This window comes from Achroia grisella, unplaced genomic scaffold (genome assembly GCF_030625045.1).
Source record: "Achroia grisella isolate CSIRO2021 unplaced genomic scaffold, CSIRO_AGI_Agris_v1 utg784, whole genome shotgun sequence".
In the NCBI taxonomy this organism is placed as follows: Eukaryota; Metazoa; Arthropoda; class Insecta; order Lepidoptera; family Pyralidae; genus Achroia; species Achroia grisella.
Genome location: NW_026713024.1, coordinates 724,339 through 751,529, shown reverse-complemented (window position 1 = coordinate 751,529; position 27,191 = coordinate 724,339). Strand labels below are relative to the sequence as shown.

Sequence of the window (27,191 nt, the reverse complement as noted above, 5' to 3'; positions counted from 1 at the left end):
TTCTATTGCCCAAGGAAATATACTAACTTATTTGTTTACTAGCTCATCGCTCCGGCTTTGCCTGGGTATACATGTATTATATGTATGTATATATCTTCCCCTAGAATCGTTCTGTCTTTTAAAAAAAACCGCTTCAAAATCCGTTGCGCAGTTTTAAAGATTTAAGCATACATAGGAACGGACAGACAGCGATAGCGACTGTTTTATACTATGTAATGATTTACAGCAATATAAATGGGCATGTACTTCGACTCAATCAAGCGGGATTTTATTTTGTTGTTTCGTATCGATTTTGTTAATTTTTTTGTCCAAACTACCCCAATTTATGATAAATCAATGAAATTAGGGGTAGAGTCGGTAATGAAAAAGCACAGTTTGCATTCACACAAAATCTTAAAAATGAAATGTGTCTTAAAAATAAAATGCGGTTATTAACGGTTAGTTATCCGACTGCGACAAAAAAAGAGTAATAATCTGTCTTTATATTAGTAGTTCTTATTTCAATATAGGAATACATCTACTCCTATTGGAATAGAAACTACACTATAAAAGAAGAGCGAAAGTTCTGGATGATGAACATCCTCTGCAGGGGCGGATCGTGAATTTGTGGGGCCCTGGGTTAAATCTACTTAGGGGCCTACCTAATTATATTACTCAACAAAAAAAATACACCGACCAAAAACAAGCGACCAGAAATTCCCAGTTTCTTTCAATAGACGTGCACTTGCTTGGATTGATTGATCTTAGGGTTGCCAACCTGATAGGCTAACATTCTAGATATTTTTTTATATTCTAAATATCGTTTCAGTGGGGACTGGGGGCCCTTTGTATCCTCGGGGCCCTGTACTGTAGCCCCAAAACCCTTAGGTAGATCCGCTCCTGATCGTCTGGGATTTTATAATGCTTTTCATTCGTGTCCATTAAGATGTCCAGTCAGGTATAATACCTAGAATTGGGAACGGTTTGTTTTTGGAGTTTCTAGTCGAGCCTTCATTTATAAAGTTAATTTGTCTTTTGTTTGTGGTTAAACATTTTTGGACTCTAACTAGTGAGAGTATAAAATGCGGTTAATTAACCGTTAATAACGAAAAATGCTTTTTAACGACTTGGTTAAGAAGTCTACCCTGACTAGTTAATTAGTCTTTTGTTTGTGGTCAATTCTTTTTGGACTCCAGCATAAAATGCGGTTAATTGATTGTTAATAACGAAAAATGCATTTTTAACGGGATTGGTAATGTTAATAACCGGCCTCGCATCTATAGTCTACCCTCACTCATTGGTGATTTTTCATTAATTTTCAGAGGATGTGCTGAGCGATTCAAAGGGAGAGTGCGTGATCTGTCTAGAGGAACTGTCAGCTGGAGACACCATAGCGCGCCTGCCATGCCTCTGCATCTATCATAAAGGGTATGTGTTCACGAAACCATTTTTTTATTATTAAGGTTTTTGGGCTATTACTTGGTGCTTAGACCAACAGCACTGCGACCTGAAGAGATCTATTGTGCTCGCCCTTTTTTAGAGTCGGCTGCTGAACCCCGTCAGGGACAAGATGGATACTCTTAGGAGCGATGTTTTTTATCTACTCAGGATATTTTCCAAAGAAGATTTTTCGTTTATGCATGAGTGGTGACGACCAGATAGGATGTGTAGCGGCGTTTCCTCTTCCATTTGGTAGAATATGCAAGTCTTTGTAGAGCACAGGGCTAAGTTAACCATATGATTATTTAATTTGCATTGTCCAATGAAGGACCTAGTCATAACGCATATATTGTTTCTACTCAATAGCATTAGCCTATTAAAGTATTGATTCGAGTAGGTCTTAGGGGTATTGAATATATAATTCTTGGCATTTCCTGTCAGTGATTTAGTGCTTCCTGCTTAGTTATTAGTTTGAGATGTCCCATCTTTAGGGAATGAGGCACGCCACAGGAGGGTCCAAGGACGCTTTTTGCTCCTAGCTTTGCCAGTTGGTCAAGTTATAATTGCCTTCAGGTAAACTATACCCATCCACATGGAACTAGAGTGCACTGCATGATAGGGTTGTTATTACTGCTATTAAAAAAAAAGCAAACTTGCGGGTAATATATTACATACATATCTACATACACAGGATCTGTCTATTTTTTTTTGTAATTGATGATAATGGAGTGACGCGCCCGTCTGTGCTAACGGACTATGCTTGCACGGCACCAGTGGAGGATGATAAGATGAGCATGAAGTCAGGTCAGTTAATCCATAATTGGCAAATGGCAATTTACCAAGATAGTTTCCAGGGGAATGTCACTCCATACCAGGTGCTCCACGCGGGGAGCACCTGACATATCATTCCTACCAATAAGAATAAGGTTGTTAGTCCACATTTCTAACCATCCTCTTTCTCTCTATCTTGAAATTCAGTTCTTTTTATCCGTATCCCAGTATCAAACTAGTTCTCGATATGGGGCAAACTATAAATACATACATGTAACCAATGGCTAAGTGCTAGCCGGTATCAAAAGGCCGATAAGCCTCAAAGGGCTGCATCTAGGTCGCAGATACATATCTGTATTCGACCCGACAGCGTGCGATAGTGTATAAGAACTCGCAACCTAATTCACATGTTTCACACTGAAAGTGATTGACTAGTTGTTCTCCGGGACTACGTTTGTTTTTATCATTAAAAAATTATTATTACTGGCCTAGGACAATTTAATATGACAAGTAACGTAAAATTACACTACTAATCTACTACTCTAATCACTACGAATTATTTTCTCTTATTAATTGTTTAACCAGTTGTTGTATATTGAATGTTTTTTTCTATTTTATTATTTCATTGAATTAGTGCTAATCGGTGGTGTATTCACACACTTAAACTTAAATTGTAAGTAAGAATAAATTATTTAAAAGAGCAACACACAAGTTTCTTGCTTGTTCTTCTTGTGATGAGACAGCATTCCGAATGAGCGGTAGATTAAAAAAAAAATGTTATGACTATTCAAAAGTGCTTCAATGTAAGTTTATTTGAATAAATGATTTTCTATTCTATTCTATTCTATTCTATTCTACACCGTTAATCTTCCTAAAATAAAAAAAAAAGATAGCCTGTGTTGCAGATTGACAGTTACTGGCAGTCTATATTAATATAATATAGTTAAATAAATATATATGACAAAGAATTTATAATAAATATATGTAGAAAACTGAAAATGTAGCATCATCATTATTAATTTATCTCGCCGTCAATATACCATATAATTAAACGACCGCTAACAATACAATACAAATACAATAACAATACAACAGAATGTAATGAAAACTGTGAAATTAGTAGTAGTGTAAGATTTATATAATTGTATATGCATATTGGTAAATCTAATCCTCCTAATAAAGATGGGTGACACTGCATGTTGTCAACTCACCCGGCCGGCCAGCGGTGGTTCTGGGCCAGACGGATAAGGTCTGCCTCGGTGTCACTGTTAGGCAAATTGTAACATCTCGGCTGGAGTTGTACAAAAGTGGAAATTAAATAAATATAATAATATTAAAGTAAATTAAAAAAGGCACGGACGAATATGTCTGTGGAAAATTGTATTTAAAAAAAAATAAAAAAAAAAAAAAAAAAAAAAAAAAAAAAACGACCGCTAACAGCGATTTTCAACAGCTTGTGTTCTCGTGATATATTTTCATTTTGCTGTGTGCTCACAATAAAATTGTAGTTATTATTTTAATAATAATAATAATCTCAGGACAATTCACACAACGCCATCTAGTCCCAAGTTAAGCTATCTAAAGCTTGTGTTACGGGTACTAGATAATATCATGATACAAGTACATAGATATTTTTTTTCGTAAATACATACATATTATACATAGAAAACACACAGACCGATACAAATAATCATACTCATGAATACAAATGTTTGTGCCGTGCGAGGAATCGAACCCGCGATCATCGGTCGTAAAGCGGTGTGCTAGACCGCTAGACCACCGAGGTCGTCATTTAATACATAAATATATTGTTCGTAACAGTATTGTATCTTGCGGTGCTCATTGCCAGACACTTAGTTACACCCCCACCGGACATCCCCAAACTATAAGATTTTACAATTATACTTACGTTATATTATGAAAGCTGAATTTTATATATATTATTCAGTCAACTATGAAACCGTGTTTCCTCAAGAAAATCAAAACTGTCTGGCAATACCAGACAGTTTTGTTGGTTGCCAGACAGCTGACAATCCAAAACACAAGTTATTGTTTAAACTATATGTGCCAGTTACCTGCCCTCTGTACTGTTTCCTATATGTTTATATCAATTTAAATATAAAAAAGATTTTAATATGGAATTATATATTTAAAAATTATATAATATAAATTATAATTTATATATATAAAAATATAGGAACTTTGGTCAATTTTTTGGATCAATATTTTGCGTTTCTATTTATATTAAATTTCATTAAAGTCCATTCAGTTTAGCTGAAAAGTTAACAGAGATACTTTCATTTTTATATTACTAGTTGCCCAGCAAACTTCATCAACGCCACATTTTTCCCGATTTTGCAATATTTTTCATTGCAGCTCCGCTCCTATTGGTCGTAGCGTGATGTTACGATGCCTATCAAACACTAAATAAATTTCCAAAATTGGATCAGTAGTACCTCCCCAGATTCATACCCAGATTCTTATAGAGCTTGTGTTATGGGTATTAGTCAACTGATATACGTACTTAAATACCTACATACATAATATATATAGAAAACACCCAGACCGGTACGAATGTTGGAACCGCGCGAGGAATTGTATCCCTGACCATCGGAAGTGAGCGGCTAGTTTGCTAAACCGTCAGACCAATTGGATATTGGATACTAATCATAATTTTTCTCTATTCCAGATGTATAGACCAATGGTTTGAAGTCAACAGATCGTGCCCCGAGCATCCCGGCGACTAGTGGCCGCGCGAAAACACCGGCCGCTCGGCCACGTTCGGCCACGCTCGGCCAATCTCGGCCACGCTCGGCCAATCTCGGCCACGCTCGGCCAATCTCGGCCACGCTCGGCCAATCTCGGCCACGCTCGGCCAATCTCGGCCACGCTCGGCTGCGATCGGCCCCGCTCGGTCGCACCCGGCCATGCCACGTGCCATGTCGCGAGTGATAGTTTTATACAATGAACGGACGGTCCTCGGGCCCTTGTAAATATACATATTCTAGTGAGATGTTTTACCATATAATTAACAAAACAAAGACAGTTATAGTAAAATGCTATGGGGAAAATTTGGTGGAGTATTAATAATACTATTAATTGTAAATTTTACAACGTTACTGTTTAGTTGAAATGCGATTATTATAGTTTGTTTTTAATTGATATGTATGTATAATATATACGATTCAAGTTGTATGTTGATGTCAGGTTCGTTTGCAGTAAGGTTAATTTGAGGGTTATGTTTAGTGCGGTCTCTGTGATCTACCAGCGGTTACATATCTGTTGCGTAAGCTTATAGTAAATAATATATGATTTGATCTTTTTCATCTTGATAATAAAGTTGATTTGTTTCTAAATTTTCTACGGTTGTTTCTTTTTACCACCGCCTAAATTAGATAATAATGTTAGAGTTCGCATCAATATTGTAGAAAAAATCCGATTTAAAAAGATATTAAAAGGTAGTTTGTGTTTAGTACTAATGAAGTACACAATGTAAAAATTATTACAAATATTGTAAATAGCGCCATCTAGTATTTATGGACCGAACTAAGTTGTTTACATAGATAACCGTTACCCCCGCTTCTACCCTACTACACTGACTTTGGTCTATAAATCCGGAGGTCGGTAGTTGAATAATCCTCTTTCGTTGGGTGAGCCGCAGCATTCAATCGACGAATGTAGAGCGTGCCGGTTGTGTTTTGGATACTAAAGTGAATTGTAGTACAAATGGGTTTATTCCGGTTTTAGTTGGGCCTGGGGGGAAGCTACAAGTAGTGAAGGTGAGTGTTAATGCATTCTAAAAGGGTGTTTTAAACCTACACCCGTGTCATAAGTCACGGGCGCTATTTGGGGTTTCCCTTGCGGCTTCAAAGCCCAAGTCGTCTTCATAATTAGTGGTTCCTACAATAATAATAATAATCATCTTTATTTATTTTTTTTGTGGATGATAATGGAATGGTGCACCCGCCTGCGCTAACGGTTTACGCTGGCAGGGCACCAGTGGAGGATGATAAGATGAGCATGAGATCAGGTCAGTTAGCCCATCGTGACAAATTCACCAGGAATTTATCACGATGGTTTCCAGGGGGAACCGCGTGGAGGTCGACCTGACATGATACATTGCTAGCAATGGGGTTATCAATCCACATTACTAACAATCCCCTTCCCCCCTATCATCTTTATTTGTATCAAACAAAAACTAATACATTATTAATTGCTGCCCATACAATAATAAAATTTAAAAGTAATAAAGGAGACAAAGAGGTCTGTATATAAGGTAAGATTATTAATTCCAGTCAGTAAAATGACATTTCCAGTGTTGCAGGTTTTTAGTCCCAAATAAATAGTGATGGTAGAATCGAGTTTTTACAATTAAAACTTAGTCGAGATTACATTTTTTTATTCAATATCAAATTGCCTTTATACAAATAAAAATTCTAGTATTAATTCCTCTGAATCTCTTTTTACATTTTTTCCCAGCTTTTGTAATAATGTTATAGTGAGAAATTTTAATATGCTGGTAAGGTCCATATTTCTAAAATCGTATTGTTTAATACGATATGTATTAAATATTTAAAATAAAAAAAAAAGTCTTCGATACCTAATAAAATAAAGCATGACTAAATGTCTAAGTCTATTGATTGCCGGACATCACTATTGTAGCGGGTCACTCTTTGTATCAGTGACAGTTGCACTTGTCATTTTACTGTCTGGAATTAATAATCGTACTTTAGTTATTTTATATTGACTTGGAATAATGAAAAAAAAAGTTATTCAATCGAGTTTCTTGCCAGTTCTTCTCCATTGGATCTAAATATTGAACTGGACGGTAGGGAAAAAATCATAATAATAAAAGATTTTTTAATTTGAATGCACAAGCCTTCGCTAACGTTTACGCTGCCGGATCGTTTCTGATGAGAAGATCCTGCGAGACGCTCAGGATGGTCTACTGCTCGGTAGCGGTTGAGCACACCTTACTTCCGATGGTCGCGGGTTCGATTCCTCGCACGGCACGAACATTTGTAACCATGGGTATGATGGTTTTGTATTGGTTTTATGAAAAATACGTAATTGTATCAGTTATCTAGTACGCTTAACACAACCTTTAGCTAACTTAACTTGTGCCTAGATGGCGCTGTGTGAATTGTCCTTTTTTATTATTATGTGTTAGGGTTCACATCGACAGGGTGCAAGCCATAGCACCCTAACCAGAGAGAGGGGGCCTGTCCTACAACATCTACAGGACAGGCCAAGCCGCCGAAGTCTGGGTTGAGTGCCAAGTGCGAACCCCGGACTTCAGCCCGAGGCACCTCGAGGTATACCGTGTGGTTTTTTAGTGGGTACGAGTCCCACACACCACCTCGCCATCCCTCCGGCGGGGTGACGGTCTTGTTGAAGATTTTTCCACACGATAAAAAAAAAAAAGGGTTCACATCGATATTGTCGAAAAATCTGATATTTTATATTAAAAGAAGGTAGTTTCATTATTACTCGGTATCGTTAAACTAGTTGCATATAACCCCCACTCATATCTTCTCTGTGTAAAAGGGAGGGTTTTTGTAGGCCGCGGCATTCGGTCTTTGAGCACAGGATGTGCTGGTTGTATTTTAATTGGTAAAGTGAATTGTGTTATAGACATAGTTAAATTAATGTTATATAGTTGTTATTTTATTATAATACATACTTTTACTAGTACATAGAGTTGATATATCTAACATATGCATAAAAACACAAAGACCGATACAAATGATTACAAATTTTTGCTATGGATAAGAAAAACAGACAAATGGAAAGAATGGTATAGAATTTAGTATTTTAAATAAAATATTTATTGTATCAATATTTATTCACTGAAAGTACCACAGCCGAATACATTATGATTCTTCTTACATTTAAAGGGTAATTAATATATATTTTGATATAAAACAAATGTTAAATCTTAATAATGTTATAAACACGAAAGTTTGTAAGTATGTATGTTTGTTACTCTATCATACAAAAACTACTGAACGTGTTTTGATGAGAGTTTACAGTAATATAGTTTATGCATCAGAATAACATATAGGCTATATATTTTATTGAAATTTAACATGGATGAAACCGCGTCTGTGCATGTTAAAATACTTTCCAAGAACTATTATTGCCATGTTCGTATGTCTTTTAAGTAATTGTTTACAATAATAAAAAAATACTAAACAAATTTATTTCTTAACTAGCTGTTCTGTTTATTTTTCTAAAATAAAAGTAGCCTAAGTTACTCCTTATTACATCGGCTGCCTGATAATAAAAGTCCCGTCAAAATCGGTCTAGACATTTCAGAGATTAGCCGGAACAGACAGACAGAGAAAATTGTAAAAAATGTTATTTTGGTGTATGTACCGTATTTATATTCATATGCATGTAGTAAAAAATGGTTATTTCAATATTACAAACAGACACAATTTTATTTATATGTATAGATTTGAGTAATGAAATGGATTTTCGCAAAATATGACCTTATTATTATGAAATATATGATTTATTATCGCATGAAGTTGCGATGTCTTGGGCCGCGTTGCATTCTCGCTCCTCCCCATCCCATTCCACCTGGAAACATAAATAATAATAATAATCTTAGGATAACAGCGCCATCTAGACCCAAGTTAAGCTTGTTGAAGCTTGTATCACGGGTACTAGATAACTGATACAAATATATAGATTTTTTTTTGTAAATACATACATATTATAAATAGAAAACACCCAGATCGATACAAACAATCATACTCATGAATACAAATGTTTGTGCCGTGAGAAGAATCGAACGTCCGTGAATCGAACCCGCGACCATCGGTGTGCTAGACCGCTATACCACCGAGGTCGTCAAAATAATAATCAATATTATTGTTTTGCTTCATTTTTACAGCGTTTGCCGGTTTTATAGATTTTGTGGTATTATTATTAGATGAATAGGTAAAGCAGAAACTTTGTGACCAACTTAAAATAAAAAAAAGGTGTTTCTTACCCATCATATACTGGGACGCTGGCGCGAAGTGGCCGAAATGTTGTCCACCCATCTCCCACGCGCCCCGGCCTCGCCTGCAAACGACAAGGAAAATATACATAAGGCGGAAAAAAAACTTTAGGGGAATAGGTTCTTAATTTTTTTTTTTTGCATTGTTTTATTTTGAATTATTATGAATTCAAAATAAAACAATGGAAAAAAAATATCATGATGATGATGTTTCATGAATGTTGTGTCTTATCTCGTGTTCAGTGTGAGGTAAGCCGATAGAACTCTCTTATGAACGTTTCATTTAAATTTTTTTAGTGTTCAAAAATTTAAAGTTGTTTTCCCACAACTTATGTTTTCAAAGTTTGTTTATATATATATATATCTAAAATATATAAAATACTGTCATATAAACCTTCCTCTTGAATCACTCTCTCTATAAAAAACCGCTTCAAAATCCGTTGCGTAGTTTTAAAGATTTATATGTAATGAAGATTCTTCAAATGTGTTACTATAATGTACCATTCGTTTTAATAAATGGATTCCAACTGTTTCATATAAAAAATAATTACAAAAATGTACTTTTCTTTCACACGAATTAACCCTATCCCCCGCCTTAAACAAACAACATAATTTGTTTTATGTAACTAATGGTAAACGAATTTATCTGAAATAGGGTGATAAAACTGGGTGTGACTGACTGTCTGGTCGTCCGCACCACCGAGAGGTGAAGGTTGGGGCTTCGGGGCGAACCCCTTTGCCCCAGCATTTACTTTGGGGGCAACAACCTCTCGGGACCTGAAAGCCCCTAGAACAAGTATACATAAAAAAATCTACTTAAATTAGCTTACTAAACGTAGTGCCACACTTAATATCTAACTATCTTAAATAATCTTGTAAAAAACACCTCCAGTTCTGTCTCTAAAAATCTAAAATTTATCTTTTATAAAACAATAATAAATGTATAATGTAAAAACTCATTTAAAATTGCATTTCTGTCGTCGACGTGTACTCACAGATGTCTGTAGTGCGGCGCAGGAGACACGAACCGGCCGCGCTCCCCCGCGCCCCCCGCACCCGCACCGCCGCGACGGGGTCCCCTGCAGAATAGAATAGAATTTTATTCACTTCTCTTGAGATAACAATAATGAGAAAAAAAAATACAAGTAACAATTTACACATATTACTAAATAGTCAGTGTGGACCACAACTCAGTAAAAAGCTGGAAGCAATTTCCAGCGCGGATTTTCACTTGCCTACGATACGGTCGGATACAAATTACAAAATTAAAAAACTATAAATATAAAACAGATGTTATATAAATATAAAATAACTGTAACATGTAAAAAAACAAGTCTATATGTACTGTACTGTATATGTATATATATAAAACAACACAATATTTATTACTTTGTACCCTTTAAAAACCAGAAATAGAAAGAAGAAAATGAAATACTAATAATGATGCGCATTTACGGTTTGTATATACAATAATATCAGGACAATTCACACAACGCGATCTAGACCAAAGTTAAGTTAGCTAAAGCTTTTGTTATGGGTACTAGATATATAAATAGATAATTCATAGTACATATATACATATTTTTTTCGTATATCTTATATATAAAATTCTCGTGCCACAGTTTTCGTTCCCATACTCCTCCGAAACGGCTTGACCGATTCTCATGAAATTTTGTGAGCGTATTGAGTAGGTCTGAGAATCGGCCAACATCTATTTTTCATCCCCCTAAATGTTAGGGGTAGTCCACCCCTAATTTTTTATTTTATTTTTTAGACAAAATTTTTGTTTCTATTTTTTTATAATACAACATACAAAAATACATACAATACTAAATTTTCACCCTTCTATCATCAACCCCTATTTTTTTATAGCGTTATTAATTATATCGCAAAACGTTTGTCGGGACAGCTAGTAGATATATAATATACATAAAAAACACCCACATCGATACAAAGTGATCAACAATTAAAAAAAAAATCTTATTCAGATATGGGGTTACGTGAGACCGCGGAAGGATATTGTTGAAACATGTGCGTCTGAGTTGTCGTCTAGTGCCCAATACCATCCTATATGGTCATAACAGCAATATATCCTATCATTCAACTTTCTTACAGACTCACATAAATCATTTGTATGGGAATGAATATTAACATGGAAGCGATAGGAAGAATATAGGCGATAATTGCAGTAGCTAATACATTTTGTCTTATCAGTAATGTACAAAATTAATAAGAGTGGACCTAAAATCGATCCTTGTGGCACTCCTCTTGTAACAGGCAAACAGCTTGAAGAAATTTTTTGACAATAGCTTTATCAACTCAATATACTTAATTCAAGGTACTAATGACCTACATTATACACTAACATACATATAAAATAATAATATATATATATTAATACGAGAAGCAAAAACTGTGTACACCTTTTCATTAAAATTGCACGGACGGAGCACGAAACTCACCGGCCGGATGGCATATATTTATATACATATATATAAGTATACTAGCCAACCCGCGCAACTTCGTCTGCGTTTAATTTCCCCACCTTTTTTAATATTTTTCATTGCAGTTCCGCTTCTATTGGTCATAGCGTAATGTTATATAGCTTAAAGCCTCGATAAATGGTCTATACAACACAAGAATATTTTTTCAATTCGAACTAGCAATTCCTGAGATTAGCGCGTTCAAACTCTTCAGCTTATATAATATTAAAATAATATAGGCAGTAGTAGTGTATTACCTGGCGACGACGGTGGCTGCGGGCGCGGCGTACTGCTGGTGTTGGTGCGGGTGGTGGTGATGCAGCGCCGTGAAGTCGTCCACGTGCAGCGACGGCGGACGCGACGTGTTCGGAGGACGAGAACGGAACGCATCCGCGCCGCCCTCACCGCGCATTCGGGACACCGCCACTGCGGGACAGGCGGACACACGTCACTAGTGCGGGCGGGACAGGGGGGCACACTCCCGTCCGTCGCTGGCGGCGGGCTGCGCGCGGTGCATGCAGCCCGCGAGGCACACTCACACTCACACTCACACTCACACTCCCACTCACCGGGCGGGCGGCGGTCGTCGCTGGCGGCGGGCTGCGCGCGGTGCATGCAGCCCGCGAGGCACACTCACACTCACACTCACACTCCCACTCACCGGGCGGGCGGCGGTCGTCGCTGGCGGCGGGCTGCGCGCGGTGCATGCAGCCCGCGAGGCACACTCACACTCACACTCACACTCACACTCACACTCCCACTCACCGGGCGGGCGGCGGTCGTCGCTGGCGGCGGGCTGCGCGCGGTGCATGCAGCCCGCGAGGCACACTCACACTCACACTCACACTCACACTCACACTCCCACTCACCGGGCGGGCGGCGGTCGTCGCTGGCGGCGGGCTGCGCGCGGTGCATGCAGCCCGCGAGGCACACTCACACTCACACTCACACTCACACTCACACTCCCACTCACCGGGCGGGCGGCGGTCGTCGCTGGCGGCGGGCTGCGCGCGGTGCATGCAGCCCGCGAGGCACACTCACACTCACACTCACACTCACACTCACACTCCCACTCACCGGGCAGGCGGCGGTCGTCGCTGGCGGCGGGCTGCGCGCGGTGCATGCAGCCCGCGAGGCACACTCACACTCACACTCACACTCACACTCACACTCACACTCCCACTCACCGGGCGGGCGGCGGTCGTCGCTGGCGGCGGGCTGCGCGCGGTGCATGCAGCCCGCGAGGCACACTCACACTCACACTCACACTCACACTCACACTCACACTCCCACTCACCGGGCGGGCGGCGGTCGTCGCTGGCGGCGGGCTGCGCGCGGTGCATGCAGCCCGCGAGGCACACTCACACTCACACTCACACTCACACTCACACTCCCACTCACCGGGCGGGCGGCGGTCGTCGCTGGCGGCGGGCTGCGCGCGGTGCATGCAGCCCGCGAGGCACACTCACACTCACACTCACACTCACACTCCCACTCACCGGGCGGGCGGCGGTCGTCGCTGGCGGCGGGCTGCGCGCGGTGCATGCAGCCCGCGAGGCACACTCACACTCACACTCACACTCACACTCATTCACTCCCACTCACCGGGCGGGCGGCGGTCGTCGCTGGCGGCGGGCTGCGCGCGGTGCATGCAGCCCGCGAGGCACACTCACACTCACACTCACACTCACACTCCCACTCACCGGGCGGGCGGCGGTCGTCGCTGGCGGCGGGCTGCGCGCGGTGCATGCAGCCCGCGAGGCACACTCACACTCACACTCACACTCACACTCACACTCACACTCCCACTCACCGGGCGGGCGGCGGTCGTCGCTGGCGGCGGGCTGCGCGCGGTGCATGCAGCCCGCGAGGCACACTCACACTCACACTCACACTCCCACTCACCGGGCGGGCGGCGGTCGTCGCTGGCGGCGGGCTGCGCGCGGTGCATGCAGCCCGCGAGGCACACTCACACTCACACTCACACTCACACTCACACTCCCACTCACCGGGCGGGCGGCGGTCGTCGCTGGCGGCGGGCTGCGCGCGGTGCATGCAGCCCGCGAGGCACACTCACACTCACACTCACACTCACACTCACACTCCCACTCACCGGGCGGGCGGCGGTCGTCGCTGGCGGCGGGCTGCGCGCGGTGCATGCAGCCCGCGAGGCACACTCACACTCACACTCACACTCACACTCACACTCCCACTCACCGGGCGGGCGGCGGTCGTCGCTGGCGGCGGGCTGCGCGCGGTGCATGCAGCCCGCGAGGCACACTCACACTCACACTCACACTCACACTCACACTCCCACTCACCGGGCAGGCGGCGGTCGTCGCTGGCGGCGGGCTGCGCGCGGTGCATGCAGCCCGCGAGGCACACTCACACTCACACTCACACTCACACTCACACTCACACTCCCACTCACCGGGCGGGCGGCGGTCGTCGCTGGCGGCGGGCTGCGCGCGGTGCATGCAGCCCGCGAGGCACACTCACACTCACACTCACACTCACACTCCCACTCACCGGCCGGGCGGCGGTCGTCGCTGGCGGCGGGCTGCGCGCGGTGCATGCAGCCCGCGAGGCACCACTCACACTCACACTCACACTCACACTCACACTCCCACTCACCGGGCGGGCGGCGGTCGTCGCTGGCGGCGGGCTGCGCGCGGTGCATGCAGCCCGCGAGGCACACTCACACTCACACTCACACTCACACTCCCACTCACCGGGCGGGCGGCGGTCGTCGCTGGCGGCGGGCTGCGCGCGGTGCATGCAGCCCGCGAGGCACACTCACACTCACACTCACACTCACACTCCCACTCACCGGGCGGGCGGCGGTCGTCGCTGGCGGCGGGCTGCGCGCGGTGCATGCAGCCCGCGAGGCACACTCACACTCACACTCACACTCCCACTCACCGGGCGGGCGGCGGTCGTCGCTGGCGGCGGGCTGCGCGCGGTGCATGCAGCCCGCGAGGCACACTCACACTCACACTCACACTCACACTCACACTCCCACTCACCGGGCGGGCGGCGGTCGTCGCTGGCGGCGGGCTGCGCGCGGTGCATGCAGCCCGCGAGGCACACTCACACTCACACTCACACTCACACTCCCACTCACCGGGCGGGCGGCGGTCGTCGCTGGCGGCGGGCTGCGCGCGGTGCATGCAGCCCGCGAGGCACACTCACACTCACACTCACACTCACACTCCCACTCACCGGGCGGGCGGCGGTCGTCGCTGGCGGCGGGCTGCGCGCGGTGCATGCAGCCCGCGAGGCACACTCACACTCACACTCACACTCACACTCACACTCCCACTCACCGGGCGGGCGGCGGTCGTCGCTGGCGGCGGGCTGCGCGCGGTGCATGCAGCCCGCGAGGCACACTCACACTCACACTCACACTCACACTCCCACTCACCGGGCGGGCGGCGGTCGTCGCTGGCGGCGGGCTGCGCGCGGTGCATGCAGCCCGCGAGGCACACTCACACTCACACTCACACTCACACTCACACTCCCACTCACCGGGCGGGCGGCGGTCGTCGCTGGCGGCGGGCTGCGCGCGGTGCATGCAGCCCGCGAGGCACACTCACACTCACACTCACACTCACACTCCCACTCACCGGGCGGGCGGCGGTCGTCGCTGGCGGCGGGCTGCGCGCGGTGCATGCAGCCCGCGAGGCACACTCACACTCACACTCACACTCACACTCACACTCCCACTCACCGGGCGGGCGGCGGTCGTCGCTGGCGGCGGGCTGCGCGCGGTGCATGCAGCCCGCGAGGCACACTCACACTCACACTCACACTCACACTCACACTCACACTCCCACTCACCGGGCGGGCGGCGGTCGTCGCTGGCGGCGGGCTGCGCGCGGTGCATGCAGCCCGCGAGGCACACTCACACTCACACTCACACTCACACTCCCACTCACCGGGCGGGCGGCGGTCGTCGCTGGCGGCGGGCTGCGCGCGGTGCATGCAGCCCGCGAGGCACACTCACACTCACACTCACACTCACACTCCCACTCACCGGGCGGGCGGCGGTCGTCGCTGGCGGCGGGCTGCGCGCGGTGCATGCAGCCCGCGAGGCACACTCACACTCACACTCACACTCACACCCACTCACCGGGCGGGCGGCGGTCGTCGCTGGCGGCGGGCTGCGCGCGGTGCATGCAGCCCGCGAGGCACACTCACACTCACACTCACACTCACACTCCCACTCACCGGGCGGGCGGCGGTCGTCGCTGGCGGCGGGCTGCGCGCGGTGCATGCAGCCCGCGAGGCACACTCACACTCACACTCACACTCACACTCCCACTCACCGGGCGGGCGGCGGTCGTCGCTGGCGGCGGGCTGCGCGCGGTGCATGCAGCCCGCGAGGCACACTCACACTCACACTCACACTCACACTCCCACTCACCGGGCGGGCGGCGGTCGTCGCTGGCGGCGGGCTGCGCGCGGTGCATGCAGCCCGCGAGGCACACTCACACTCACACTCACACTCACACTCACACTCCCACTCACCGGGCGGGCGGCGGTCGTCGCTGGCGGCGGGCTGCGCGCGGTGCATGCAGCCCGCGAGGCACACTCACACTCACACTCACACTCACACTCCCACTCACACTCACACTCACACTCACACTCACACTCCCACTCACCGGGCGGGCGGCGGTCGTCGCTGGCGGCGGGCTGCGCGCGGTGCATGCAGCCCGCGAGGCACACTCACACTCACACTCACACTCACACTCCCACTCACCGGGCGGGCGGCGGTCGTCGCTGGCGGCGGGCTGCGCGCGGTGCATGCAGCCCGCGAGGCACACTCACACTCACACTCACACTCACACTCCCACTCACCGGGCGGGCGGCGGTCGTCGCTGGCGGCGGGCTGCGCGCGGTGCATGCAGCCCGCGAGGCACACTCACACTCACACTCACACTCACACTCCCACTCACCGGGCGGGCGGCGGTCGTCGCTGGCGGCGGGCTGCGCGCGGTGCATGCAGCCCGCGAGGCACACTCACACTCACACTCACACTCACACTCCCACTCACCGGGCGGGCGGCGGTCGTCGCTGGCGGCGGGCTGCGCGCGGTGCATGCAGCCCGCGAGGCACACTCACACTCACACTCACACTCACACTCCCACTCACACTCACACTCACACTCACACTCACACTCCCACTCACCGGGCGGGCGGCGGTCGTCGCTGGCGGCGGGCTGCGCGCGGTGCATGCAGCCCGCGAGGCACACTCACACTCACACTCACACTCCCACTCACCGGGCGGGCGGCGGTCGTCGCTGGCGGCGGGCTGCGCGCGGTGCATGCAGCCCGCGAGGCACACTCACACTCACACTCACACTCACACTCCCACTCACCGGGCGGGCGGCGGTCGTCGCTGGCGGCGGGCTGCGCGCGGTGCATGCAGCCCGCGAGGCACACTCACACTCACACTCACACTCACACTCCCACTCACCGGGCGGGCGGCGGTCGTCGCTGGCGGCGGGCTGCGCGCGGTGCATGCAGCCCGCGAGGCACACTCACACTCACACTCACACTCACACTCACACTCACACTCCCACTCACCGGGCGGGCGGCGGTCGTCGCTGGCGGCGGGCTGCGCGCGGTGCATGCAGCCCGCGAGGCACACTCACACTCACACTCACACTCACACTCCCACTCACCGGGCGGGCGGCGGTCGTCGCTGGCGGCGGGCTGCGCGCGGTGCATGCAGCCCGCGAGGCACACTCACACTCACACTCACACTCACACTCCCACTCACCGGGCGGGCGGCGGTCGTCGCTGGCGGCGGGCTGCGCGCGGTGCATGCAGCCCGCGAGGCACACTCACACTCACACTCACACTCACACTCCCACTCACCGGGCGGGCGGCGGTCGTCGCTGGCGGCGGGCTGCGCGCGGTGCATGCAGCCCGCGAGGCGCCGCACGGCCCCCGCGAGGGCCTCCGCCCCGCCGGCCGCGCCGGGCCCGCCTCCGCCCGACAGGTACGACGACGCCAGCTCCATGATGTCGCACGACACCTGCGACAGTACACGCGCGTCAATATCGCGGTCGCTGTGACGCATATTATAATATATACTAAATAGTAGTACTACGTTGTAGGGACTGGTGTGCTCTATCACTACGACTGATTTAATTTTATTGTATATTTAATATCTGACCCTAATAAATGAGTGCCAGTTGGTGGTTTGCATTGGCACGTTTCGAATTGGAAATATAAAGTTACAATGATTATTTAAAAGAGCAACACGCAAGTTTATTGCTCGTTCTTCTGGGGATGAGACAGCTTTCCGAATGAGCGGTAAATTAAAAGAATGATAACTGTGACTATTCAAAAGTGCTTAAATTAGTTTTTCTATTTTTCTATTCTATTCTACTAACTTAAAATGAGTACTGACCAATTCGTTGTCATTGACGTCGTCGTCCCCGCCGGCCGACGGCACGTTAAGCCAATAGCTCGACGTCAATCGCTCGTGATTCGCTTCCCCTGTAGTATATATGATCCTGGCTGCGAATTGCGCTACCAGTGTGTCCGGTGGCGGTAAAACGGCTTCCACAGGATCGGTAGGAGGAGTACCTGGCTCCTCGGTCACTCTTAATTTTTGAAGGTGAGACGTAAGAAAGTTTGCGTTCGCTAGAGCGTCTTCGTCGGAATTTCTATCCTGCGAAGCAAAATCATTTATTTATTTTAAATTGTAAGAGATTTGTTTTTCATCATTAAAACGTATCAATCGATAATCCATTATAAAAAAAGTGACATACCCTTAACGTCTTCTCTAAGTTCATGATTGAATTATTTTCTTCTGACAGTGAATATCCCACCATATCGGCGATCTCGTTTATTGTCAGTGTCGACTTTCTTCCCACAGGACCTTCACCTTCCTCCACCTTCAAAATCCTGATCAACTCTAGGTACAAGCTTAAACATTCTGCTCTATCTTCCCCGGGACCTTCCAGACACCATTTTATATAGTTTCCAAGAGATTCTCTCCTTTTCGTCACAAATTTTCGGAACTGCTGAAAACCATACTCATGTTCTGTCAGCACAAAGTAAGCACGTAATACAGAAGAAGCTACTGCGCACGTTTTATTTGTAGACTCCAGGCAATTTGCTGTAGAATCCAGCAGTGTTGCTAAAGCGTCTTTATTCGGCAAAGAATTCGCAAGTAGCACGTCAGTAGCAGCACTTAAAGGAGTAAGGGTATTTTCCGCATCACAGAAGGCTACTAACGCATGAGCAGCAAACTCTTGTGCAGCTGATTGTTCGTTGAATCCATTAACCAAATTAAAGACTCCACATAAAGCATTTAAAACATCGGTGGATCGAGTACCACCACTGTTCATTGTATGTAGCACAGCACATTTCACAGGTGCGTGTGAAACCAAACATGCTAGAAATCCAAGTACCCTTGCTGAACTGGGCGTTGCAGGTTCTCCTGCTTTCAATTCTCTTGCTACAGCTCCAACAGCAGCTCTAGCAACAATTGCAGCAGTATTCGGTGCTAAATCAGCTATTTGTACGCAAACTCTTCGTAACATATGAACAACTGGTCTATACGTTGACATGCATATTATCTGGATCATATCTATTAAATCGTTCCCCAAAGCGTGCAAGTGTGCCGACCATAGACGTCTTTCGTTTGACGCATCAGCTAACTCTCTTTCAGTTGGAGGAGTCTTTGACTGCATTGGTAAGGGTAACGGCAAAAGTTCGGAAAAGACTAAAAGACCAGGCCCGAAAGTGTATGGTGCAGTCATTGTATATGATATTACTTCAGAGCAAAGGGACGTCCAAGGTCCTCGCCGTATGGAGTCGCCATCATTAGCGTCATCTGCAATAGGTTGAGCATAAGCAAGCAATGCTTTAACAGCAGCTTCAGCGGCCTTGGCCGCTGTTCTGTACCCGACTGATCCAACTGGATATGCTTTTGCGATTCCGTATGTCTTTAATAATATTGGTGCTGCAGTAAGATCTCGAAATCTTGGTCCACGACAGCGAACTACTCTAGCCAACATTTCATCTAGAAGTTTTAGACAAGGAAGCATTATTTGTGCTAACTGCAAGCCTTTAGCAGACACAAAGAATGATGTGTGCATGCTCGGTTGCTCGAAATGTATGGCTAAGCGGTCTAATATCCCAGCTAAATGAATAACGCCGTCGAATGAAAATAGTTGTAGAACATTATACTTATATTTAAGCTCAACGTATTCTTCAGTCGCAGATTCACAGTTGACTGATAAATTAGTATCATAATCCGATATACAAAAATGACGTAGGATCCTCAAACAAGTCATGAGTTCACCAGGCAAGTCTGGCGAATGTTCCAAACTAGCTTTCAAGATCTCAACACACTCAGCCATGTCATCTCCCGATAGAAGACTCTGTTTTTCTACAGGTTTCAAATAAGGGATCACTTCCTGCAAAACACTCGATACACTGGGCTCAAATCTATCGTGTTCTTTCGATACGTTGATGAGTCTTTGTCCATATTTCTTTAAGAATGGAACATTTGCTGAGAAGCGTACCACTGATACGATAAGTTCAATAGCATAACCTTTAGCAGGAGATTTTTGTTTCAGTTGTGATTCATTTTTATTTTTTGCCTTCAAATCATTTTCAAATACCTCCATAAGACATTCAGCATTATCCTCCATGACGATAACGTCAGGTACAGCAGTCTTTCCAATGCTTCCAAAGCTTAGACAGTATAAAGATTGCAATCTATCTATTAATTCATTCTCATCTGATTTTCCAGCTTGCAGGTCACTGATGGATTGCAAATAATACAAAGCCTTTAACCTGTACGCCATTTCTAGACCTAATATTTGTAAATCACTATAATTGCTTAGATCATGTGGATAGATAAACTCATCGGCATTTTGTTGGCAGTACGGTTGCGTTAACGTTTTAAAGAGAAGCTCGCTCATATGAATATTTTGATACAAAAAGTTGAGACCATTCTGAGAGTTAACTAATTCATATATCAAGTCATGGATGGGACTTGTAATCACTAAGTTGTTGCATGTTGTTGGACAAGTCAGTAAATAGAGACATACCTCCAATATGTGGTGAATGTTGAAAAACTCGAGTAGAATCTCATTAGAACATTCTTTATTAATATCGAATTGTGCTGAAGCTGGAAGGAACCGCTTAGGCTGGGAAAGATGGAAGCATTGGGTGCGATACATGTAAAGAATTTCTTCGAGCGAGTTGATAATAAATTCAGTGTCATTTTCTGTAAGTTCTGCATCTTCGTTTTGATTACTTTCAGCGGCTTTCTTATTAAAATTCAGAACTAAATCATGGAGTTTACCCAGTAACTCGTACATATTAAGTTTTTTAATTAATGCACTGACTGAAAATTTGATTCGTGCTAAAGGATTGCCCTGCATTATAGAAATAAGAGCTTGGTATCCGTTTTTCGGTTTATTATAATTTTCACTATCATTCTTATTGAATTTAGGAAAAATAACTTTCTGCATGAAATGATCAACCGAGACCTTTGATGACAAGCAAGCATTTAGTGCTTTTAGAATCATGAGTCTTATACTTAAAGCCATATATTCTTTTGAATATATATCAAACAAGAGCATTGGCATGTCTATGCCCATGTTTAACAGGACATTCATAACTTGTCCATTATGTTTATGGTTCAACAATGCTTCAGCTAAACGAATACCACATTTCATATGTCTTATTTTGTATGTAGGCTGTTGTTGGGCCAAAGCTAAATCAAAATTCAAACCAATTTTACAGAATGTGATCAACAAATTATAAATATCAACGAAGTCATCGTCATCTACTTTATTACTATACTGAAAAATTCGTAGAACAATATCAGTGTTTCTGCATAGATTTGTTAGAGGTACCAACAATTTCTCGCATTGGTGCACCCACTCTTCCCTAGACGTGTTATCAATCTCTGTAAATGTGTTCGAGAAAAATTTCTGCTCCCTCCTTTTAGCTGCTTTGGTTATATCCGATATCTTGAATAAATCGGAGTTAGCATCACACAGATCACTGAAAGTTGCATTAAGAACATCTTTGCTGTCTTCATTCTTTTTAACTGCAAGCAACTGAAGTTTATTTATGTATTCATATTTATTCCACTCGTCCTTGAATGGGTTGTAATATTTAATTATGTCATCAGTACCACAGTAGTCATTTGGATCGTACAAATCTTCTATATACGGTATTTCGGGATCATCGCAAATTTCTTCATCAGAAAGAATCGGTTCAAATTGCTCTGCATCCATAGACCTATCTTCATCGAGATTGCGGATTGGTGATTTAATTGTCTTGGCAATAGATGGAGTATCCAGAATTGGAACAGTTACCAAACTAGAATGCTGTTGTTCAACATAAGGAGGATTTTCCACCTCTTGTGATGGACTTCTAATAGAATTATTATGTCTGAAAGTTTCATGGTAGAACTCCACGCGAGGTATCTGCTTACTGCCTCGATCATAGTCGCCTCCATCTTCTGATCTGATTGAGTTTATAGGACTCGCCACCTCACCCCCTCTGGGAGATATAGGTCGTCGGCTACTCTCTCCAGGGGGAGTTCGAGGCTTTTTCCGGATATCGTCACGACTTGGCGATCCACTACCATAACTAGAACCCCTCATCCTACCATAAGGGGAATGTCTTTTCCGATCGTAGGATGTTTGTTTCTCATAGGAAGGTGCTCGTCGTTCGTAAGAGGACCCGCGCTTATCATAGGGTGACACTCGCTTCTCATAAGACGGAGCACGTTTTTCGTAAGGTATTTTTCTTTCATAAGATGGTGCTCTCTTGTCATATGGTGATCTGCGTTCATAGGATGCGGAATCTTTCTCGTAAGACGCACCACGTGATCGGTCATAGGAAATATCTCGATGACGCCTATAGTCATCCTTCTTATACGAACCTCTGTCCCAATCACGATCTGCAGACATTCCTCTCATTCTATCCCTATCAATGCTACGTGATCTTGACCGACTAAGCCCATGGTATTCTCCTTTGACTACAAACTCTCTATCCCTACTTCGAGATCTGGAATGTATGCGCTCCATTCTGTCCAGTTCTCTGCTGCGATCACGGTGTCTCGAAGACTCGCGACTACGCCCACGGTCAAGAGACCGTCTACGACTTCTCCCATCCCTTCTATCCCTATCCCTGTCTAGCTCAATTGAGCGGGGACTATGTCTTAACCGATCGCTCTCTCTTTCGCAGCTAACATCCACACCACCTTTTTCCCACTCATTATCATCGATATGGTGATATGACCTTGGATCTTTTGGAGGTTCATTATCATAATAATCATTCCTGTACATCTGATTATCATAATTATCTTGAGGATAATTATTTGGACCATAAGAGTCAGGGTTGCTTGCTGCAACATTGCTGGTATAAGATGGGATTGGATTGGAAGTCTCCTGATTCCAATCAACCTGTTGTTGGAGGTTTGCTGTTGGTACCGATGTAACCTCCCGAGCTATTGATGGTCTTTGTATGTTAGGGGGAGGGTTTGAACCAATTGGTGGTTCTGGTATGTTTTGGGTTAAGTTCCCATAGACAGCCAAAGTGATAGTGGTGTACCACCCTGGAATAAAAATATATAATGATGATAATATGAAAAACATATGTATCAAACTGTAAGAGAATTTAAGTACCATTGGACCCAACACTTCAGAGGTAGTGTGTGTGTTCAGAGGTAACTGTGTAACTGTGAATTAAGTAAATGATGTAAGCCATGAAAGAGAAGATGTGAAGTGTGAAAAATAGATAGATAAACGGAAAAAGATATGAAAAGAAGAGCAAGAAATAATTTAAAAGTATAGTGATGAACCACATGTTAACTTCTTATCATTATTAAAGTTGATGTAATAAATTACATCTTGAAAAATTAAAAATTTTACACAAGTAATGTTTATCATTTCATTTTTAGCTTTAAAGGTTTTTTATGTAATCCTCAGAACAATAATCCAAGTTGGAATAGTCAGTCTTTGTCAATTGTTAATATTGTGGTAAAAATATTGAAAATATAACCACATTCATAGTATCAGAACCTGTATTTCTTAAAAATACATTATAAATTAAAACAGAGGGGAAATAATAAAAACAAACTGTCAGTCGATTACAATTCACAATATTGACAATAATGTCTGAAATCAGTCCTATAACATAATGGTAGTGTGTGTATTGTTTTATTTATTGACTATCTACTTGCCCTGGCTTTGTACGGGTGTACATGTATACCTTCCTCTTGAATCACTCTATCTATTAAAAAAAACTGCTTCAAATCCATTGCATAGTTTTAAAGATTTAAGCATACATAGTGACGGACAGACAGTGACTGTGTTTTATAATATGTAATGATTCAATGTATATTTATGCATATTTTTATAAAAATATTACCATTTTGCACTATACTCTATCTGTGCAATTTTTGTAAATAGGTGTACAAAGCTTTTGGTTCACACATTAATATATAGATACTTATTAGTATTTTTTTTATACTTATTAGTAGGGATACAATTAAGTTCTATTATGTCATAATAACTTTAATCTCAGGAGAATTCACACAGTGCTATCTAGACCCAAGTTAAATAGCTAAAGCTTACTTTATAGGTACTAGATAACTGATAGAAATAAATAGAAATATTTTATTTCGTAAATACCTAACATATTATACATAGAAAACACATAAACCGATACAAAGAATAATACACATGAATGATTAATAATTATTTTGGGAGGAATTGAACCCACAACCATCGGAAGTAAGGTGGTGTACTAAACAGCTCGACCACTGAGATGGTCAAGTAGAAGGTAGACAGAAAAACAGATGGGCTGATGATATAAAGAATGATGCAGTTAAATATTGGATGCAAACAGCAATGGATAATGAGGGTTGGCGGAGGATGGAGGCTTTTACTCGAGGATGCCACATAAGGAGAAATAAAATAAAGCAAAAGTATAATAATTATATGTTAGAAATATGTGTTATTTGTGAGAATAAAGCTGCAAGAATAACATTGATGGCCTTGGTGGGCCAGTGCATTAGCACACCGCATATAAAGCAGTAAAACAGGAACTAACCTCTAAGCACCAGCCCATCTGTCGGTATCCGTGATTGCTCATGATCATTCCCACATTCCATGTGAATCTGACCATTCTGACAGTAATCTATACTGCCCAGAGCTTCGAATGTTGTCGCTCCAGGTTTACTCAAGTCATTTACGAAGAAATCTATATGAAACTTCGTAGGATTGGTGGCTCCGAGGCGGACACCGCCCGGGAAATCGCCTTCAACTCGTGCACCCAACGGTATTATACGGATTTCTCTCACAAAAACAGACTTTGGAAACTGCACGAGATCCAAATTCAGCTCCTGAAAGGTTATTATTAAGTCAAACACAGAACTTCAATGAAATACAATAAGATTCTATAGTAAATACAAAATTCACAAACCTCGCTGGTATCATGTGAAAAAGTATCAAAGAATAAAAGGTCGGGTTGATCTGAGGCCGACATGTCTTAGTTTTAGAAGTTATAAATATTAAGAACTCATATTTAAAGTCAATTTTAAAAACTGAATTATTAATAATTACGACAGCATAAAAGCAAGCCTAGCAAAAAAGACAAGTATAGCTTTTAATAGAGATGTGTCAACTCGAGTTAACTCGAGTTGCGCATAATTCGAGTTAACTCGAGTTGAATTCTGCCAACTTGAGTTGGAAGAATTCAACTGGTAAATGAATGAATCAAGTGAAAGAACGAGAGCATGATTCTATCATCGAACTGACAATGACATGCAATTTTCCGATCATTTCATATCATACAATTTTCACTCGTCACAAATATTGATTTGAGGTTGTTACCAATTATTTTTCGCATATTCATCCGATTATGTTATCAATAAAATGATTATGCGTTCCATAAGTCCTTCCGCGACTTTAAAGTGCCATTTCTACTCGCCCCCTAAAGTTCGGTGAAGCTTTCAAGGCTAGCTGCACCCAAAAACATTAGAATTATTCGAAAAAATAAAAAATAAAATTTTTGTTCCAGATAACTCAAGTCAACTCCAGTTAACTCGAATTACCTGAATTTTAACTCGAGTTAACTCAAGTCATGTTTATTACGAGTTAGCACATCTCTAGCATATAATGTACATAGGCAAGTTTTTGACAATTTTGACATTGACACTACTCTGAATATTCACCACAGACTAAATAATGACATAACAGCACAGAATATTATTGACAATAACAAGACAAGTTTCACTTTGTTTCCCAACAAGATTGTTCTGTCTAGTAATCATAAATAGTAATTTAATTTAAAGATGTCATCACTTCACGTTATTATGAGTAATGTAAGACATTTTTGATAGATGAAATTTTAGACAAATTTGGCATTGTAATTATCAGTAAAGAGAACCCTACCTTTTCATTTCGTTGTTTTCCTAAATTTCTTATTCCTTGACAATAACTTATCCAATAAGTAAGTTATCCAAAGCAGGTACATTAATTTAATTAAAAAAAAAATCGAGTAATTATGTGTAACAGGTACCGCAAATTATAAAATAAAAAGTAACACCATTTCCACGCGGTCTTTTCGGCAACTATAATCGTTAATTCCTGGTGAAGTGGAGAGGTCGTATTGTTTGTTAAATAGGACTAATGACCCTATTGTTAACAATCTACCATGCCGGGTAAACCTAGGCATACGAGTTGGCTTCTCCTTCTATTGTTTCCACTTAACCTAATAACTTTACTATCATACATTAATCTTTTTGTTAATGAATAATTAAAGATAGGTACATTTATTATTATTACGAGTCATTCTATACTCGTCAAACTGTAGAACATTTTGTTGGCATGATATTTAGCTGGTTCTTGCCACTTGCCAACTCATATATTAAAAAAAATACATATAGAGCTAACAAATATTCACGAGTATAAATACATTGTGCAGGAATCAAATTCGCTAACATTTAAGGTGTGTAATAAGCGAGGTCGTCAACATGTTTTGTTATTTAAACGACAACGTACATCAATTGATACTTTATAATTTCGATACGCTTTTAAAATATATTTAGATTTTCCTTATTAAGTAGGTACCTACATTGAAAAGTTTAATGACAGTGCTTGGTGGTACCAGGCGATACGAGGAAAACTTATAGATGTAATCACACGAACTGATCTTGGAAATATTTAGAGGTGAGTTCAAGGAGTTTACCTTCGAGTTCATAATTAATTTAAGATAAAAAACATAATGTATGTATCTCAATAAAATTAGCGCGAAGTCTCTCGACATAGAAGATATATAAGTAAAATTACAGGATAAGAGGCTTGACAACGTAGTCATTGAAAGAGTGGTATAATGAGTGTCACGTGATTACGTGATGTCCGTATTGTCAGCAAATCAGCTTGTTTCCAATTCCAATATAATAAAAAGACAGTTGCAACTTATTAAAAATTATAATATTATAATATTATTTTC

At 43.6% G+C, this 27,191-nt stretch overlaps 2 protein-coding genes across 5 annotated transcripts in view; one reads left to right on the top strand and one right to left on the bottom strand.

Moving 5' to 3' along the window:
* Positions 1-4,970, top strand: part of LOC131851558 (E3 ubiquitin-protein ligase znrf2) — a 169,158-nt gene extending 164,188 nt beyond the window's left edge. For all 4 annotated transcript variants that reach the window (XM_059202069.1, XM_059202070.1, XM_059202071.1 and 1 more), the window contains 2 exons: positions 1,302-1,407; positions 4,880-4,970. In XM_059202069.1, coding sequence (XP_059058052.1) covers positions 1,302-1,407; positions 4,880-4,937 — 164 coding nt within the window. In that variant the 3' untranslated portion in view covers positions 4,938-4,970. The remainder of the gene's footprint in view (positions 1-1,301; positions 1,408-4,879) is intronic.
* A 3,698-nt stretch (positions 4,971-8,668) lies between these two features.
* On the bottom strand, positions 8,669-25,270 carry LOC131851538 (protein virilizer). The gene is made up of 9 exons (XM_059202045.1): positions 25,161-25,270; positions 24,789-25,080; positions 18,467-23,289; positions 18,103-18,366; positions 17,564-17,724; positions 11,940-12,113; positions 10,195-10,278; positions 9,191-9,264; positions 8,669-8,775 (listed from the first exon to the last, which is right to left on the bottom strand). The coding sequence occupies exons 1-9, from the start codon at positions 25,221-25,223 to the stop codon at positions 8,711-8,713; spliced, it is 6,000 nt and encodes a 1,999-aa protein (XP_059058028.1). The 5' UTR covers positions 25,224-25,270; the 3' UTR covers positions 8,669-8,710.
* Between the last annotated feature and the right edge of the window lie 1,921 nt (positions 25,271-27,191).